The 18,860-nt window shown below is 27.0% G+C and overlaps 1 protein-coding gene across 2 annotated transcripts in view; it reads left to right on the top strand.

Annotated features, from left to right (window-relative positions):
• The window catches only part of LOC107453849 (Molecule interacting with CasL), a 67,980-nt gene that overhangs the window by 21,802 nt on the left and 27,318 nt on the right, over nt 1–18,860 (top strand). For both annotated transcript variants that reach the window (XM_043047716.2, XM_043047717.2), the window contains exons 2-11: nt 5,084–5,444; nt 7,701–7,908; nt 9,771–9,887; nt 12,253–12,354; nt 12,467–12,603; nt 12,686–12,805; nt 14,230–14,487; nt 16,261–16,594; nt 18,337–18,533; nt 18,656–18,800. In XM_043047716.2, the coding sequence (XP_042903650.1) occupies nt 5,154–5,444; nt 7,701–7,908; nt 9,771–9,887; nt 12,253–12,354; nt 12,467–12,603; nt 12,686–12,805; nt 14,230–14,487; nt 16,261–16,594; nt 18,337–18,533; nt 18,656–18,800 (1,909 nt within the window). In that variant the 5' untranslated portion in view covers nt 5,084–5,153. The remainder of the gene's footprint in view (nt 1–5,083; nt 5,445–7,700; nt 7,909–9,770; nt 9,888–12,252; nt 12,355–12,466; nt 12,604–12,685; nt 12,806–14,229; nt 14,488–16,260; nt 16,595–18,336; nt 18,534–18,655; nt 18,801–18,860) is intronic.

The raw sequence follows: 18,860 nt of genomic DNA on the forward strand, positions 1-18,860 counted from the left end.
TTACCGTTTTCTTAATTATTTTGGCGTGTCCGGAGCAGTTGGCATCTCTGTGTGTCGAACAACTGTTCGAAAAAAAGAAAATTTGTGCCAAAAAATTATTTTTATTTATTATGTTAATTATATTCGAATTGATTTTTTTAAATTAAATTTTCTATAAAATTGTTTGTCATGCTGTTAAATGCAGTACATAATATTTACGTAATTGATCAAATAAGAGTAAAAAATTTATAATTTTTTTTAATATTTTTCTGATGAACTTTTTGATGCGATTTATTTAAAATAATTCATATCTTGTCTTCGAATACCTACTCTTCAACTCTGAAATTATAATTATAGGACAGCAAAGCGAGATCAGAACATCAAGCTCCACACTATTTAGAACTATGTTTCAATAAATGCTTTCTTTTGAAATATACGAAGAATAGTTGAAGGATTTTATTAGCTTTTAAATTTTGCGCAAGTTGTTAATTATTTCTATAAAAATATTTATAGTCTGAGTAAAAAATTAATGTATATCGAATTATATTTTTCACAAAATTACAACTTACTTACTGAAATGCAAATGCGTTTATTGAAAATAACATGTTTATTTTATTTTTTTACTTCCATTGTTGTTATTAAAAATAAAGATTTATAAGAAATGCCTGTACGTTCGAAAGCTAATTTTAACACATAGATGCTATAAATCATACTTTAATACGCATTTGCTTGTTTTACTTGTTTTGTTTAAACAAGGAATGACTTTAATTTGAACAGTTTTGTGTGATTATTCTGTTTCTTTGAAGGGCTGAACCCAAAGACTCCAAAATATGAGCTCGAAACCCACATGATTTTTATTATTATAGAGAAAACGGAGATTGCATATTCCTTGGTCGCTATATGATCTTCCACTGATAAATAAAATTATTAAATTTTCATGGCCACCCTTAAAAAATTTTTTAACGAAATAAACTGAACTGTTTTATTTTTATAAAATAATTTTCTTTTTAAATAAAGATACGTGTTATTGTAATGATAATACTGTTTAATATAAGCCGTTCAGTATTCTACTTTTTCTTTTAAAAAATCGTTCTATTTACAAATGTGACCGCTTTTTGAAATGATCTCATTGAAAAAAGAAATCTATCTTCATTTTTTTTCTCCCAGTTAGTCTATGATATGAGATCCATCATTATAATCAATGTAATAAGATACTTAGCCTGGTTTTGTTATCCAGTATATATTTATTTTCGATGAGCGTTAATAATTTTGATATAAATAATCGGAATAAATTTCGTCTATTGTGTAAGATTTGCTTGATAATAAAAATTTTTAAAAAAAATGATTATGGGCTCGCATAGTTGTTTTCTATTACCATGAACTTTAAGGACTAAAACAACTCGTGCGATTAATAGCGCATCAGTAATAACGGCATATAATTAAATTATGTGAGAAAATGAAATATTCAACTTGTAAAGGCCAATTGAAACTTACGTTTTGGGATCGGTGCATAAGAAATTCAAGAGTTTTCCTGAATTCTGATTAGATAAACATTAAACATGTGCTTGGTTGGAAACACCAATTACCATAAGACTTAAAATTACTGTCACTTACAAAGGACATTGTGCTACAGAAATTTAGTTGTCGTTTAATTTTAATTTCAGTATTTAATATTTAAAAAGAATTTTAACTTTAATAAAAAAAATTATAATTCTTTTTTTAATTGTCTTGTGTGCTTTTAAAATAAACTAACTAAAGGAAAGGGCAGAAAATCGCTTTCATCGGAGCAGTTTATTGTAATAAATTCGTAAGTACTGTACTTGTGACAAACTTTTCAACGTTGTCTAATCTACGGCAACTTGTTTCTACCATTTTCTTACAGTAGTTTGGCGCGTTAGTGTTTTTCTCGCCTAAAAAACGTACAATCACTTGAATACTGAGCCAATAAAGCAATGATAATGCAAGTCATTATTCTTTTATTGTCTGCTACGAGACATTTGTCGAAAAAGAAACAGAAATGAGGAAGGGTTACAATAATATCCGGAAGTAACTGAGTGAGTTCTCTGACTTGGAGTTTTTGGAACGCACTCCCTCTGAATTCTTCTGACATTGCAGATCGGAAACCGCCGAAAAAGTCTAATAATTATTTAAATATAAAATTATTTAAATATCAAATTACTTACATATAAAAGTATAATCTGTCTTTTTATTATAAACAAACGATTTTGTGTTGAATTATATTTTGAAAACTTACTCGAAATTTTAATACAGAATATTTTCCAACGTTGAACCAACTGTATTTTTTATAGTAACTTTTTTCATCAAAATAAAAAATTCATATGAACTATAAATTTAAAAAATGATGATCTTGTTGGTGCATTTTTAAGCAATACAATCAAACAAAATCCTGTAAGAATGTTTCTTAAGTTTCTAAAAATCATAAATTGATTTCTGTTATTCTTAAAGATTGTAACTTTTTCTAAAGTTTTCTTTTTCTGGCAGAATTATTTAAAATATTACAAAAGAATTATTTTTTATTAAAAAAAAAAAAAATGATGACGTCATGTGGAAACGATAAACTGGATCGTTCGAAAAGTCGCCTTGTACCTACGTAAAAGCAAACTCTGAAGAACTTATGATAGTTTGATTCGAACACTGTATTTTGCAAGACATAATTTACCCGCCAGCTCTAAATATTCGTTCGCCAATGGCGAGTTAAAATTTCGCGCCGTGCTCCAAGGCATATGCGATGTAAATTATTGATAATAGGTTATTTCTCATTATTTTATTAGTCATTCAATCATTTATATTAAAATTATTGTGATACTGTATGCAAGGTTTATTTCCAGTGATCTAAAATAAAATACAAATTTTAAATTTGGAAAAAATAATAGCTATGACCTTTCATGTAGTTTTCAAAACTAATTAAAAGAGAATGTAAACGAAATATCCAATTGTTGTATTTTGATTTGNCGCTTTGCTCGCTCGTTGGATACGTTCTTAACGTCAAGCTTTTGTATACTTTTTTGAATACTGAAGTTCCGAAAGCTTTTCACTGTAGAAAATTCTAAACCTGTACATTTCAATATTATCTGGGCATTTGGTGATTCAACACTTATAGAATTGAAGGATTTATTACGTCAAGCACTCAGGTATCATAATTTTGATCTAGTTGCGCTTCTATGTCATTTTGATTTATGTTGCTAAGTTAACTTTCAAAAAATTCTATGGCTGGCAACAGCATTTTTATTTTTTAAGTTGTTTATTTTGATTTCTTTTAGAATTCGTTATTTTTTTAGCGATATGTTTTTTGACGTAACAGAATTCTTTGCCGACTGTTCTCTGCATATATGAAGAGAATAAAGTAAATATTTAAGTGCTGTGAAAAGAATCTTATTTAGTTGTACAAAGTGCTTCTTTAAAAATGAAAACTGGTGGAAAAGAAATACAGCCAAAATTTGGGAGCCTCGTAAGAGAATTATATATATTAGATACTCACTGTATGCAAGATTTATTTCCAGTGATCTAAAATAAAATACTAATTTTAAATTTAGAAAAAATAATAGCTATGACCTTTCATGTAGTTTTCAAAACTAATTAAAAGAGAATGTAAACGAAATATCCAATTGTTGTATTTTGATTTGTAAGTTAATGACGTATAAACGAGGTTATTATTTTCCATGAGTAACAGTTTTTCTGATGCATTGAATGTCATTTACTTATTTATTCTTAGTACTTAATTTTCCCCATCATTTAAAATCTGTTACTAAAGAATCTTAAAGGTTTTTTTTTTCCCCCTTTCCTTTTTCTGGCATAATGCTGTTTTTGTTGTGATTTAATTCAAGGTCAAAATTAGCGGCGAGCCCGTAAATGTCTTGAAAACTTGGGAAATGAAGGTCATAAACTATTCATGTTTCTAACGTAATACAACTTGAAGATTGAAAAATGTGATTTTTGAGTTCTTTCGAAATTTTTTTTCACTTTAGAAGAGGTAGAGAAGTCTCGTGATAGACAGGATGTAAGTTCTTTACAAGTTAAATTAAAGAAATGTAAAATGCATTTTTCAACCTTTTTTCATCAAATTGAAATCTGAAAGTAATTACATTTTCAAATTTAATAAACATTCCTGTATCTAATTTACTTTTATCTAAAATCTGCATTTTAATTATAATGGAAATACAATTTTGGAATTTTATTTGAAAAAAATCAGGGCTGGTAAAACAAGACACAGATCATCATTAAAAATATGGGACTTTTTTGTTTTGAAATGGATTTTTTGTTTTAAATTTTATATCTTTTTTTTTTTTTTAATTCTGGTTTTAATTATTATCATTTTCTTATGAAAGGTTTGTAAAAGATTTATCAATAAGCTAAATTTTATTTAATAACAATATTTTAATTAAAAAACTGAATATTTCTACCTAAAATAGTTAAAATATTAAATGATTATTAAAAACTCTCTTCTGATTAAATTAAAATATCCTCATGAATTATTTGTAAAGAAAAGACCTAATTTGTCAGTTAAATATAAAATGAAGAATAAATTTAAATCTAGGGTGGAAGGGAATTATTCTTGGCAAAACAAGTCTTTCTTCATTATTTACGTACACAAACTGCATATTTTTAATAGTATTTGTATTTAAATAGATATAAGCGAAATATGTTTATTAAGCTGCAAATTATTTTTTTAGACAGCTAGTTCAAAATTATAATTTAAGACTTTCACATAACTTTTATTTACATATAGCTGTTTTTTTATTTGTCTATTTTGGACGTCAAAAAGGGAATTTCCATGCCTTACCTTCTATACTCCATTAATGATTTTATTATGAATTTTCTTTTTTAATCAGTTTTTTATTAGGCATGCACTTTTTTTTTATATGTTAAGCATTATCTATAGAAATGTAATTGGTATTCTGGTTAAGCATAAATTTTTTTGTCTTATTTATTAATATTTTTTTCAACTCTTGCTGATTATAACAAGCACAATTTTAAGTGAAAGTTTGATTTCTTAATGTTGAATTTTTAACATATTATTGATTAGTACTGTTATATTTGTTGTCATAATTTTACATTTTTAATTGTGTTTGCATTTCTTTTATAGGAACAGCTGAAATATGACAATTAAAACTATGTAGAAATATGCTGCTGCTGTGGGAACCCCTGGAGCCCCCATGGAGAACCGTGTTAGAGTTGTGCCCCGTGGCACAGCCACTAGTCCGGAGTCAGCAATGGCTTCAGAACTCTTTGACCAATTTGTGTCTGCTGCAACTTTCAAATCAGTGCTGGCCACTTACCGACAATTATGTGAACTCTTAAGGTTAAAGCCAACTAACATTACAAACTTTTATCCAAGGTTAAAAGCAAAACTCCATTCCTGGAGGGCTGCTTCATTATGGGCCAAATTAGATAAGCGTGCAAGTCATAAATGTTATAATAGAGGAAAATCATGTCCTAACGCTAGAGTAAGTTTATTTATGCTTTTATTTAAACCTTTAAAAAAAATTTTTAATTTGATTTAAGTATCTTAAAAAGTAGAGCTGGTAACTCGACTGGAAAATCCAGTCGACTGTTGGATCTTGTCAGCTACTTTTGGTCTACTCTTTGAGTTAGTTAATGATTCTCATGGTTAATATGTATTTAGAAAGTTCTCTTAAATTAGGGAAGTTCTTAAAAAATACCTGTATTTTTATTTCATTTATTTTGTACTGAAGTAAATGAAGCAAGTAAGAAGTGAGGACTGAAAAGCCGTGTACATTTTTAAAATCCGATGTAAATATATTTAGAGTACTTTAAGTTAAAACTGAAATCCTTCTTTGAAAAAATTATTATTATTATTATTATTCAGAATTTATTTTAAAAATAAAGTTATTAAGAATTATCATAATTTTTTTTTTTAAAGTTTGTGTCTGAGGTATCTTTTACCATTCAAAATTATAAATTCAATGAACTAGTCCATAATGTTAATTGCAATTGGGAAATATTGTTATTGTGAGTTTAAATGTGTAGATCAGTTATTGTGTAATATACTTATTCAGTGTTTTATTTCTTTTTAATTCTTATAACATTTTCTGTGTGTGTAATACTATTTCATGTTCTCTTTAGTAATTTGTATAAAATATTAATTTTTCATAAAATCTAGTAGATTTTTTTTCTTTTCATATTGGCAGCTATGAAATAATTTTTTTGCTTTTATTTATTACACCTTTCCTCTTTTATTTCTAAATTCTATATTTCAAAATAACTTTGATTTATATTTCTGTTTTCTTCCCCTCCAAAACTTGATTTTTAAAGCAGTTTCAGCAAGTTTAAACTCCATATATTTTTTGATGTTTTGTGCCCGCTTTTTAGTTAGAATAAGTTTTTACACTTGAATCTTTGTGTATCCCATGTAGGGATTTTTTTCCCCTCCAAATCTAATTATTTTTACAATTTACAAGTTTTTATTTATTTATTTATTCTGAAAAAGAAAATTTTGTTGCCCTCCAAAACTTACTTTTCAAAGAAGGCTGTTTAAACGCCTTATGCTGTAGAGTGTTTTGTACCCTAAATAAGTTTAAACTCTTGAATCTTTGTGTATCTATCCTATGCAAGTATATCTTTTAAAGTTTTTTTTTCCTTGATTTTTTCTGAATATTCTAACCACCTCTCTTGGTTACTTGCTATATATTCTAGTTGCAAAAGATTATGTTTGCTAAAAATCTTCAAAGAATATTGTTGCCGGTGCTAGCAAAATTTAATAGTTAAGTGATAGCATATAAATATGGAACATCATAACAATGATATCTCATTGTATTATTTAAACAACATTCTCTCACAGCTTTTTGTCTCACAGGGAAGTGAGAATCGTAAGACACAATTCCTAAGTTTCACAGGTAACTGTCAGATATGTCTGAATTTTTTTAAAACAAATGTAAGTCAACCATTTGCTTTTTTTTTAAAAGGTAACATTTCAAATATCTGGTTTTAAGTTTTTGTTAGACATAAATTAAAATTGTTATTTAAATTTTTTTTTGAAATTGCCAACAACAAATTTATAGTTTCAAAAACCAATTTTTAAATTCAAAATAAAATTAGCTTAAATTATGCTTTAATAAATATAAATTATACATGTTATTAAAAATATCTTTTGCTTATGTTTAACATTGCTTTTAGCTATTGGAGGAATAACTTGTATGCAATAAGTATTATATATCTATTAAGTTTGTTTATTTTTTAACTTAACTGTTTAACATGCTAGTTTAGGTGTAAAATAATCTAATCTAATTTTGTGGCATAAATCTAACTTCTCCTACATCGAAATTCTTTCCACTCCTGTCTAACCAACCAGCTCATTTTGATGCTTTAGAATCTAGAATGATCTGATTCCGATGTTCATGATATTATCCCTCACCAAACTTCCATTCCACCTAGAACCACTATATCCTGTCATGATTTGCTTTCTAAGGCTACCATTGCTCCCCTCTGAGACTGGAGTTTTTCTTGTTTAGTTTTTCACATTATTTTTTTCCCTCAAATGTTATTGTTAAAACTTTTAACATTCAGATTGAGTGAATTTATTAGCTTTTCTATATATATATCCCCTTAATTAAATGAAAGCAATAAGAACTACTAAAAAATGTGCTCTGAATGTGTTTATATCAAACAGATTAAGGAAAAGAAATTTCCTTCTAGATGAGGATAAAATATATGTAAAATTGTTTTATTGTTTACTTTGATAGGTTCTTATAATAGGGGCTGGTCCTTGTGGCTTAAGAACAGCAATAGAAGCTCAATTATTAGGAGCTAAAGTAGTTGTAGCAGAAAAAAGAGATAGGTATTCTAGAAATAATGTACTGCATTTGTGGCCTTTTGTTATTCATGATTTGAGAAACCTTGGTGCAAAAAAGTTCTTTGGAAAGTTTTGTGCAGGCTCAATTGACCATATTAGTAAGTAAATTTATTGTATTTTTAATATAATTAATTTAAAATATAAAATAAGTTTATTGCTTTCTTGATTTGACGGTAAAATAAATTGATGAATTTTGTTTCAGCAATAACTGTTTTAAATAAATATAGACTTTGGTTTTCCCCATTCAAACTGTAATCTAATTTATTATTTTTGATTGGACACCCACTTAAAAAGTTTTATGACGATATTACATTGAAGGTTAAATGGATAGTTATCAAAGTCTGTTAATTTGTGAAAAGTTTCTGAAGGCTACGAAAATGTGCCTTGCCTCTCTTCCAGGTACATTTTATTCAAAAAGTCATGTTTTTTTTTTTTCTTTGTATTTATAATTGTGATCTAATTTAATACAAATATTAATTTCCAATCTTTTTGATACATCATTTATGAATGAAAACTATGAAGTAACAGTTGAAAAAAATTAAATTTAATGAATTTTACATGGTGCATAAGTTTGTAAAAAGAGCTTAAAGGTGCTTTTTTCATTAGGTGCTTTTAAAAAGTGCTAAATTTTTGTTTTTTCAAAATGAGATTTTTCCTTCACCATGTTGATTTTTGCTAAGAAGTATGAAAAAAGACACAGTTCACATTGTTCTATTCAGCGTTTTCACAATTCATTCAACCCCAATCTACTTCGGGGTATATTGTCAGTCCATAGGTATGAAAACGCCATTCATTTTACATGATTCAAGCTTCATGATTTTTGACAATTGTCAAAAACCATGCCAAAAGAGTTTTTTTTTTTTCGCATGACAGTTAAAACAAGATAAAACCGTCATTTGTTAAAAACTTTCAAACCCTACCTAATTATGAATTTTTTTAAAGTGCTTAAAAATATTTTTTGAATGCTTGAAAGGTGCTTATTTTTTGTTGAATGATTTGGCTACGCACCCTGTTTTATAAAAAATTAAAACAACTTGAGTTTTATATGTAAGATTTTTTAAAAAAAAATTGATTTTGTAATTGTATAAAAATTGCTAAAAAATCATTAAAAAAATTATTAATGCTATTAAATTAACCAATCACACACTAATAATATCACACTACTATAAATCTTTTTTTTTTATCTGTATATTTTTAAATGTTCATTATCTCATAAGGTTCAGTTTAAATTACAGACAAAAGCTTTCAATTTGTCATTTTTCATTCATTTGCAATCATTTTTAAGTTGACATTTTTGAAAAAATTGGTGCACAGTGATTTTCTTTTAGGATGCCTTTAATTTTTTTTTATAAACTACAAATTTTCTCTTATTTTGATAATGAGCATTACTTTTTGAAATACACACATAAAATTATATGAGAAGGTAATTTAAAAATTTTTGAAGATCAAATACAGTTATACAGTAAAAATCATGGGAAAAACAGGTTTTTCCCAAGACAGTAGAAACCATGGTAAACAACAGTAAAAACCTCACATGGTGAATACCGTACCAACCTGGGTTGGAATATTGTACTAGTGATTTGTGAGATGAGTCAAGTCTCCTTCCTACAATGCTAAATAATCTTAAGATTTTCACTTTTCAAATGCGGTACTTGTTGAACTTTAATATAGTTGCTGATTACACTTTAACAATTAATATAATGTTAATACGAATCTCATTTTACAAGGTTTTAATATGTGCCTTAGTATAGATGTATTTCATGTATCAATAGTTTTATTTCAATTTTTCATATGTACTATAATTATTTTGTACTTTTTTGAATAATAGAATGCATCAAAAAGTATAAGACTTTTTTAATTATGGACTTTCCTGATTATTTTGCCTATCTTTGTTAAATATGTTTTTAAAAAGATTACTTATTCAAAAGGGAATACAGAAGTTTGTTTTTACTTTTTTTAGGTATAAGACAACTGCAAATTATTCTTATGAAAGTAGCTTTGCTGTTAGGAGTTGAGATTCATGAAAATGTTGGATTTGAAAGTTTAATTGAACCACCTGAAGATCAAAGTCATGAACGTATGTTTATTGATTCTAGCGCTGCTCGGTGAACTGATTTTAAAAATACTATCCAGTTCATCGAGTTACTGTAATATATACTACTTTAATGTTACACTGAGTTATTGTAAAATCATAAGACAAACTTGGGGGGGGGGGNGGGGGGGGGGGGTAGAGCACATCATAAGAATTAAGAATTGTAATGGTGCCCATGACCCGAAATGTTATTGTGCATTGCTAGGACACTTTCCTATTATGAATTGTCTCTTTGTGTGTATTTAATTTATTTATCTTAATTTTAAGTTTTCTAATAAATGTTTTTTTTTCTCTTTTTATTAAAAAAAACTTATATTTTAAGTGATAGCAATTTACAATTTGTAATAGAAGAATTATTTAATCACTGTGATATGTTAGTCCTCTATTTTATTTGGCTGCAATTAAATCGAATTAATTTTTAATTTGATATTACGAGATGGAAATTCCTAATCTTGCATTTCAGTAATAACTTTTCCACACGCTTGATACCATCCTAAATCCGTGTTTCAATATTTTTTTTCTTTTACTGTTAATTCAATTGATTTTCTCATGGTTTTTAAAATTCCAATATTATTACAACACTCAAAATTTAAATTAAATAATTTCTTTTTTGTATGCTCGATTTGCACAAATACCTTGCAATGTTTCAATTTGGCTTTTTTTTTTCAGTAGTTGCTGTTGATTTTGACGTGATATTTGAAAATCATATTATATTATGATGTGGAGAATTCAATACGCAACCCTTTAATTCTATTTTTTTAAATCAATCTTCTACAGTTATCATGATTGATTTTCGTATATATTTTTTTAAAATCTCGATATTTTTAATACTGTATTGTTTATTACAACACGTGAATGTCAAAACGTATAAATAATTAATGTAATTTTTTTCAAAGTATATATTCGTTTATGTGTTGATGAGAAAAAAGTTATTAAACAAAAAAAATTTTCTTTCTCTCTGTAAATTTTATAAATGTTACTTTTGTGCATGAAAATTAGTATTTTATTTATTTTCTATGTCTATAGTTATTTCTATATCTATTTGCATGCAATTTGCTGAAATAATTGTAAGTAAACATAAAATTAAGATAATTTAGAAAAATAAAAGAACTTGTTCAAAGTTATAATGTCAAAATAGTTCATTGCAATTCTAGTCACATAGGATGATATTTCTGGTCATGGGTTCCTGTGCAATTCTTAATCCTAATAATCTGCTTTACTTGCTCTCTAAGTTTGCTCCATGATTTTAGAATCATATTTATTTATTTAAATGTGGATCATCTCATAGCTGGGATGTCTTTTTGTTTTTCCCTTAGATCTTATATTTTTATCTTAAAATTAAAATAAAAAGTAAATTCTTAATTAAACATAAAATACTGCCATTAGAATTATTAAAGTTATTAAAATATTCCATTTTTGGTCTAAAAAAATGGCAGTGGAAACGCTTTTCAACTAAACGTATTATCGAAATCCGTACTTTTTTCTGTGGTCCAGTTTCTGTAAAATAATTTTCCGTAAACAAACAAATTATAATTAAAGAAAGATCAAAGAGGAATTTAATCTCAGTAGTTGGGTCTGAGAAATTTAAGATTTTTTAAAAGTGGGTAAATAAGAAGGAGCTCCTAGTGTGAAAGTTTTATACGAAGTTATCACGAAGCTTATTGCAATATAAAACAGAAAAAAAGAGGAGGTAAAATCAAAAGAACTCAAGAAAAAAGTTAAGTAAACTAAGTCAGTTTACCAATAGAAAACAAAAACTAAATAGTGAAATGTTAGGGTATGTTAAGCTGATTGTCAGCATTCAGCAGTAAAACAGTATTCATTATTTTGATGTTTTTAAAATACTGGATGCTTAATTTTGGCGATTGCAAGGCTTGAATACCCCATTTGTGGGGAACACTGATTCTTTGTCTAGAATATTTTCCCTCTGATATGTCAATGTATTGTACTGTTTCCAGCATCCACAATATTTTTTTCTTTTCTAAAGTATGTTTTAACTTTTTACTGTTTTTACTTAAAGCACTATGTTTAATACAGTTGTGAGTGAACAATAGTGTATGAATTTAAAAATTTTCAATGGGTTTTAAAATCAATGAAGGAACTAGCTTATGTCCTACTTTTATAACCATCTATGTGCTAATTCTGAATTCATGGCAATAGTTGCAGTAGATTGAAAACTGCTAAGCACCATCTATAGAAAGCTTCGATTTCAAAAAGTTAATCAGCAAACTGCACTTTTGTATATTTTTGATTTTTGGTCCTGTATTTTTTCTTTAAAATATCTTCCCTAGCATAGGAATTTTGATTGAACAATTCTTTAATGAAAATGTATTCATTCTTTTATCAACAGGTATTGGTTGGCATGCAAATGTATCGCCATCTGATCATCCGATATCTCAGTATGAATTTGATGTACTTATAGGAGCTGATGGCAAACGAAACACTCTTCTTGGTAAATTTATTTTCCTATTTAAACTCTTAAACAAAGTTATTATCAACTAAAGCAAGATTTTTAATATTTAGTGGAGATTCAAATTCATTTAAAAATGTTCTTTGGTTTACAGGATTCAACCGCAAGGAATTCCGAGGTAAATTAGCCATAGCTGTTACAGCCAATTTCATCAATAGGCATAGTCCAGAAGAAGCTAGAGTTCCAGAAATAAGTGGTGTTGCTTTTATTTTTAACCAAAAGTTCTTCCAAGTAAGCCTACAATTTAAATCTTAAAAATTACAAATACTTATAAAAAAAATACATTTTTCTAATTTTTGACTCATAATCTTAGGATATGAGAGAACAGACTGCCATTGACCTTGAAAATATTGTTTACTACAAAGATGATACTCATTACTTTGTTATGACAGCCAAAAAACAGAGCTTATTAGAAAGAGGTGTCATAATTAAAGTATGTATTTATATGAAATTGTCTTTCTTTATTTGCACAAAATCTTATTTTAATGAAATGATTAATTAAAGTTCACTAGATTTATTGTTGAAGCACTATATCTTTATTTACACCAAACAAGTTTTTTTTAAAAAAAATCATTTTCTAATTCAAAGGGATATTTAACCTTATTCATTATTTTAAAACTTGACTTATGTAACGTAATGATTTGGATATAGTAAAGTATATTATAGATTTAGTATTACAAGTGTAGTTTTGTCAAAACAGTACAACAATAAAACCAAAAATCTAACCTAGACTTGAGGATTCTAAAATATATTAAAATCTGGAATGTTCTTTACATTTGAATCAAAGTGTGCAACAATTATAAACTTTACTGTATTCAGAGCTCATTCTAGGCAGGGTAAACAGGGTGCAGCACCCTGCTGCTCTTTTAGTCAAAAGAATCCACTCTGTAGCCCCTGAAGTAAATTAGTGCCCTGATGGTACCCTTTTTGCCCTTTCTTTCCTCAACCTTTCTTTATTTTTTCCCCAAACTCTACAATGAATTTCTTATACTTTTGTTATTTTCAACTCTTTTTATTTAGTTTGTCATTGCTGTCAATACATAGATTTATATGGGGAAGGAAAAATAGCCATCACGCTCCCTTGTTGCACTTGTCTTTGAAAGCTTGCAGTTATTCCACTATCATTAAATCATAATTATTATTAATCATTTTAATTATTAAATCATAACTACAGACACTTAAAAACATACATTTATTATTTTATTAATATATGCATGCATTTTAAACAAATTACTAAGCTAATTAGCTCATTAACTCCATATATATATGTTAATTTATTAATAAAAATTAGTAATTAATATGATTGCTTTGCTACTTTTTATAAAGTGAAAAATATAATTTTTTCTTTTGCTAATTGACAATGTTTTTTAATAGAATGTGTAAAGCCCACAGAAAGAAACTATTGCCTTTTTAGAATAATAATGCCCTTTTTTTAAACTTCTGCACCCTGCCCTTTTTTCTGTCTAGAATGAGCTCTGCTGTATTGTACAGATTAGTAACAAAAATCTGCTGTAAAAAAGTATCAAGACAATGCTTTAATAATATTGCTTGTAACATTATTTGTTTGTTTCATAAAATATTTAATACAATTATGTCTACTACAACTGATAAATACTTTAAAAAGTATCTAATTAGGAAATTTTTTCTAACCTTTCCAAAAGAAAAGATTATTAACTATGACAAAAAAATGTACAGCTTATATGCTCAAGTTTCACTCGATAGTTTCTCTTATTTCAATTAATGTACTGAAAATAATTTCTTTAAAGTATTTTTGTTGTAAGGAAATAAAAATTCTATATGATTGGAAAAATCTATTTTACTTTGTGATTTGCTTATTAAAATTGTATTTGCTTGTAGGATTTCAATGATACTGCAAGACTACTTGCTGCTGAGAATGTAGACAGGGAAGCACTTATGGAGTATGCTAGAGATGCAGCTGACTTTGCCACAAGTTATCAGCTACCAAGTCTCGACTTTGCTGTTAACCATTATGGCCAGGCAGACGTCGCTATGTTTGATTTTACTTCCATGTATGCAGCAGAAAATGCTTGCCGTGTTGTTGAGAGAAGAGGGCATAAACTTTTACAAGGACTTGTTGGAGACAGTCTCCTAGAGGTAAATTAGTCGAATCTTTAAAAAAAAAATTCATCTCAATTCCTACCTCTTTTTTTCTTTTTTTACATAATCTACAGCCATGTGGCCAAACAAAACATGGGTTACTACATACATGAAGTTTGACTTCAAAGCGTTATATTATTTTAGTGTCTTTTTTAACTTAATAAATATATTGTTGCTATGGCTACTAGGGGTATTGCAAATGTCTTAAAATGGGAAAGGTCTTTTCAAAGCTATAGCTCCAAGTGATGATGATAGGTTTAATTATTAAAACATATTGCTGTCATTTTGAGAGTTTAAACTGTATGGATATTTAATTGAGTAGGATTTCTCTAACCAATTTTTATTTTGAAATATCAGCAGCTCCATTCTTCATGTAATCCATTTTGCTAGTGTCTAAAGAAGTTAACCCTAACTTTTATGGTTTATGTACTTGTGGATTCATTTTTATTTTATGTGCCATTATTTTTTACAGTTTTTTATTTTACATACCACAAATTTTTTATAGTAAATTAAGGCAAAATAATCGGGAAGAATTGTCTCTGGAATGTTTATTTAAAATTTCTACTATTTTACCAATTTTTGACGTAATTAAAAAAAAAAGAAACTTTTTTTTTTTTAAAGCTTCACTAATTTTTTAAATTCTTAATAATATGTAACGAAATTCATAATAATAATTTGTAATAATAGACGTATTCTAAAGAATGAATTCTTCATTCATTCTATAAAAATATTTTATTCATATTTAAGAAATTTTCAAATATTACATAAAAAGTCAATTTTTTCCCTTCAATAATGGAGTGTCGCACTTGACTCTCCATTATTATAAAAGTTATATATATCTTTAAATATTTTCCTTCTCTTCTTTAAAAACATTTTATTATTATACGAAAGTAATTATGAAAGAAAATAGCTATAAAACATAATTAAAACTTAACCCAGCAATTAACGTGTTTGCTTGCAAAACAAAGATGGACATGTTATTGTAAATATCAAATAAAGAGTAAATATAATAAAAATCATATATGATAAAGTGTAAAAAAGAAATTTTTAGGTACAATACCATTTTAAAATTTATGAAATCTAAATTTTATTGATTCTTAAACTATATTAGAAAAACTGTTTTAAACTTTATTAGAAAAAATATCTCATTTCCTCTAAAAACTTTTCCCAAAAACAATTTGATAGCCTCTGTTATCACTTTGCTCGTTTATCTCTCTCCTTTCTTAATATTATTTATGTTATTGGCAGAATATATTTAACACACAGGTCTTGGCTTCTCATTTTTTTTTAAAAAAATTTGCATATTTTTTTTAAATTACATACATTAGGTATGAAAATATAATTTGCAAAAAGCAAGTTTACAACTTTGGAAAGACAAAACTTGTGTGTGACAAAATTTCCATGAAACACTTCAAGCAATATATTAATGCAAATCAATAAACTTGTCAAATTATTCCTAAAAAGTATGTATTTTTTTCCCTGTTGAACTTTTTTATTGTTGTCACAAATTGCTACTGTTCTGCAAATAACATTGAAATTAATAATTTCCTGCTAAATTAACTAGATTATTTTAAATATTTCAATTTTAAAATTAAAACCTACAAATTGTTTCGTTTTTATAAAATTATATTGTGTTAACTTTATTTTTTATTTATTTATTCATTTTGTCTAAAATTCTGCAAAGCTTAGGGATATTTTATATTATTATTAGAGAATGCACTATGATGTTCTTTTTTCTTAACTTACTTATAAAGCTGTGCATTTTTGCAGCCATTTTGGCCCACTGGATCAGGATGTGCTCGTGGCTTTTTAAGTTCATTCGATGCAGCCTGGATGATCCGCAGCTGGGCTTCTGGAAAGTTATCGAATCTTCAAGTGCTTGCTGAAAGGGAATCTATTTATCGATTGCTGGCACAAACCACACCAGAAAATTTGAGTAAAGATTCCAATCAGTACACTCTGAATCCTTCATCTAGATATCCAAACTTAAACCTTCATGCTGTGTTACCCTCTCAAGTGAGATCTTTATATGACACTGATGGTAAGATAGAAGAAAACATTTTAGATGGTGTTGTTGAAGTTCCTAAAAAGAAAAGAAGAAAAGGTTTGCATCTCTTATGTTTTTAATTTTTTCTAATGAATGGGTTTTAAATTTTGTTTATTTTGACATTTTTTTAATAATAAATTTTTGTTTCTTTCACAAAAAAATTCTAAGCCATTAAAAAAAAATTCATGAATCGGTTAAAAAAATTTTTACTTCATTTCTTTTGTTCTCTTTTATAGCTGATATGTTGTAGTAAAGTATGTTTACAAGATTAAATTCTGAAAAATCTCCAATTATTAAATATATTCAAATTCTTATAAAATTCATTAAATTAATTTATATAATGGCTTGGTATTGTTAGAAACAAATATATAGTTTAAATGTAAATTAAATCACTGTATATATTTCATAAAAGAATAATAAATGTATGAAGACTAACAACATATGAATTATATCTTGCTCGTAGATATGACAGGTTGCGTAGTGTTTTTAAAAAGTGCTTATTTTTTATTTACGCTTTTTAAAAGCATTTATTTATTATGCTTTTTAAAATATATTATTTTCTAAATGTGACAACTATATTAAAATAATCTATCCCTATTATACCATTGTATGTTATGCTACGAATTCAGTTATACAATATAATATATTATAAGCTTTGAGTATTAGATGAATAGTATCGAACTAATCCCTTTTCACGATTAGCTTAATCCTACTTGAAAGCTTGCTTCTTCACTGTGTGGTTTGGCTTTCTTTTGGGTAATATGACATTTCAGTAACTAATAAAATAAAAAAATTTAAGTTCCACTATACTGTATCCTAACGAAGATTAAGTGGACTTTTAACAATACTGAAACATTTATTAAAAGTGAGCACAAATAGGACATTATTTACAAAAAATATTAGTTTTGATTTAAAATAAAATACCTTTATAATGAGAAAACAAATAAAAATTTATTGTTTGGATTTCTTTTAATTTTCTTCAGGTTTCATTTGCAGCCAGTTTTATTCTTTATCTTAGCTATTTTTGTTATTGTGGTGTTTTTAAAAAAAATTTAAGTTCTTTTTTTTTTTCTGTGAAAATTTATTGCAAATGAGTCCAAAATATTATGGAATATTCCAAACAATTGTAGCAATTGGTAAGATATTTCATTAACCGGCAGAACCACCTAAAAATTACTTTCTAAGTGTCCCTTAAAGAAAACAAGATTTTGGGGTGATTTAAGGCAAATGTTATGTTTAATTTTAAAACACCTAAGAAACTAAAAATATTTTTGCTTTTTAATATCTAATTGAAAGTTGGACTGAAAGCACATGGTGTGCTATCTTTCTTTTGGTACATTATATAATTTAAAGTATGTTGCTGTGCATAGAATTTCTTCATTACTTTCAATATTGTTTTCATTTGTTACTTCCAATTTAAAAAGAAAATGCTGTTCTTTAGCTGTGTGATTTAATGTTGGAAATGTATNACCGCTTAAAAATTACTTTCTAAATGTTCCTTAAAAGAAATCAAGAAATATTGGCAATTTTGGGGTGATTTAAGGCAAATGTTATGTTTAATTTTAAAACACCTAAGAAACTAAAAATATTTTTGCTTTTTAACATATAATTGAAATTTAGTCTGAAAGCACATGGTGTGCTGTCTTTCTTTTGGTACATTATATAATTTAAAGTATGTTGCCGTACATAGAATTCCTTCATTACTTTCAATGTTTTCATTTGTTATTTCCAATTTAAAAAGAAAATACTGCTCTTTAGCTGTGTGATTTAATGTTAGAAATGTTTTTGTTGTTTTTCAGAATCAATGATTCACCCAGATACACTTTTGAATTGGTGTAAGAAACAGGTAGCACTTAATGATAAAATAAGAATAGAAAATTTTACAACCTCTTGGAAAGATGGCTTAGCACTATGTGCCGTTCTTCATCACTACAGGCCTGATCTTATAAATCTCTCTGACTTAGATCCAGAAAATGTAACTAAAAACAATCAATTGGTATGTATTTTATCATCATAATGTGTATTTATTTATTAAAGTGTGTATATATGTCATGAATACTTAAAGTTCTTTAAATTCTCGATTTTTGTTTATTTTAGTGTTATTATTTTAATTTTTAGGCATTTGATGTTTGTGAACGAGAACTCGGAATTCCACCAGTAATGACTGGACAAGAAATGGCTGAATGTTCTGTTCCTGATAAATTGACAATGGTATCTTATATATCGCAAGTTTATGAAAGTTTTCGTGGGGAAATTCCTGTTGGTAAGAAATTTTTGCTTGTTGCATTATTGTTTCAATGCATACTTTTTGAGTATACCATCT

Source organism: Parasteatoda tepidariorum, chromosome 4 (assembly GCF_043381705.1).
Source record: "Parasteatoda tepidariorum isolate YZ-2023 chromosome 4, CAS_Ptep_4.0, whole genome shotgun sequence".
Taxonomy (NCBI): domain Eukaryota; kingdom Metazoa; phylum Arthropoda; class Arachnida; order Araneae; family Theridiidae; genus Parasteatoda; species Parasteatoda tepidariorum.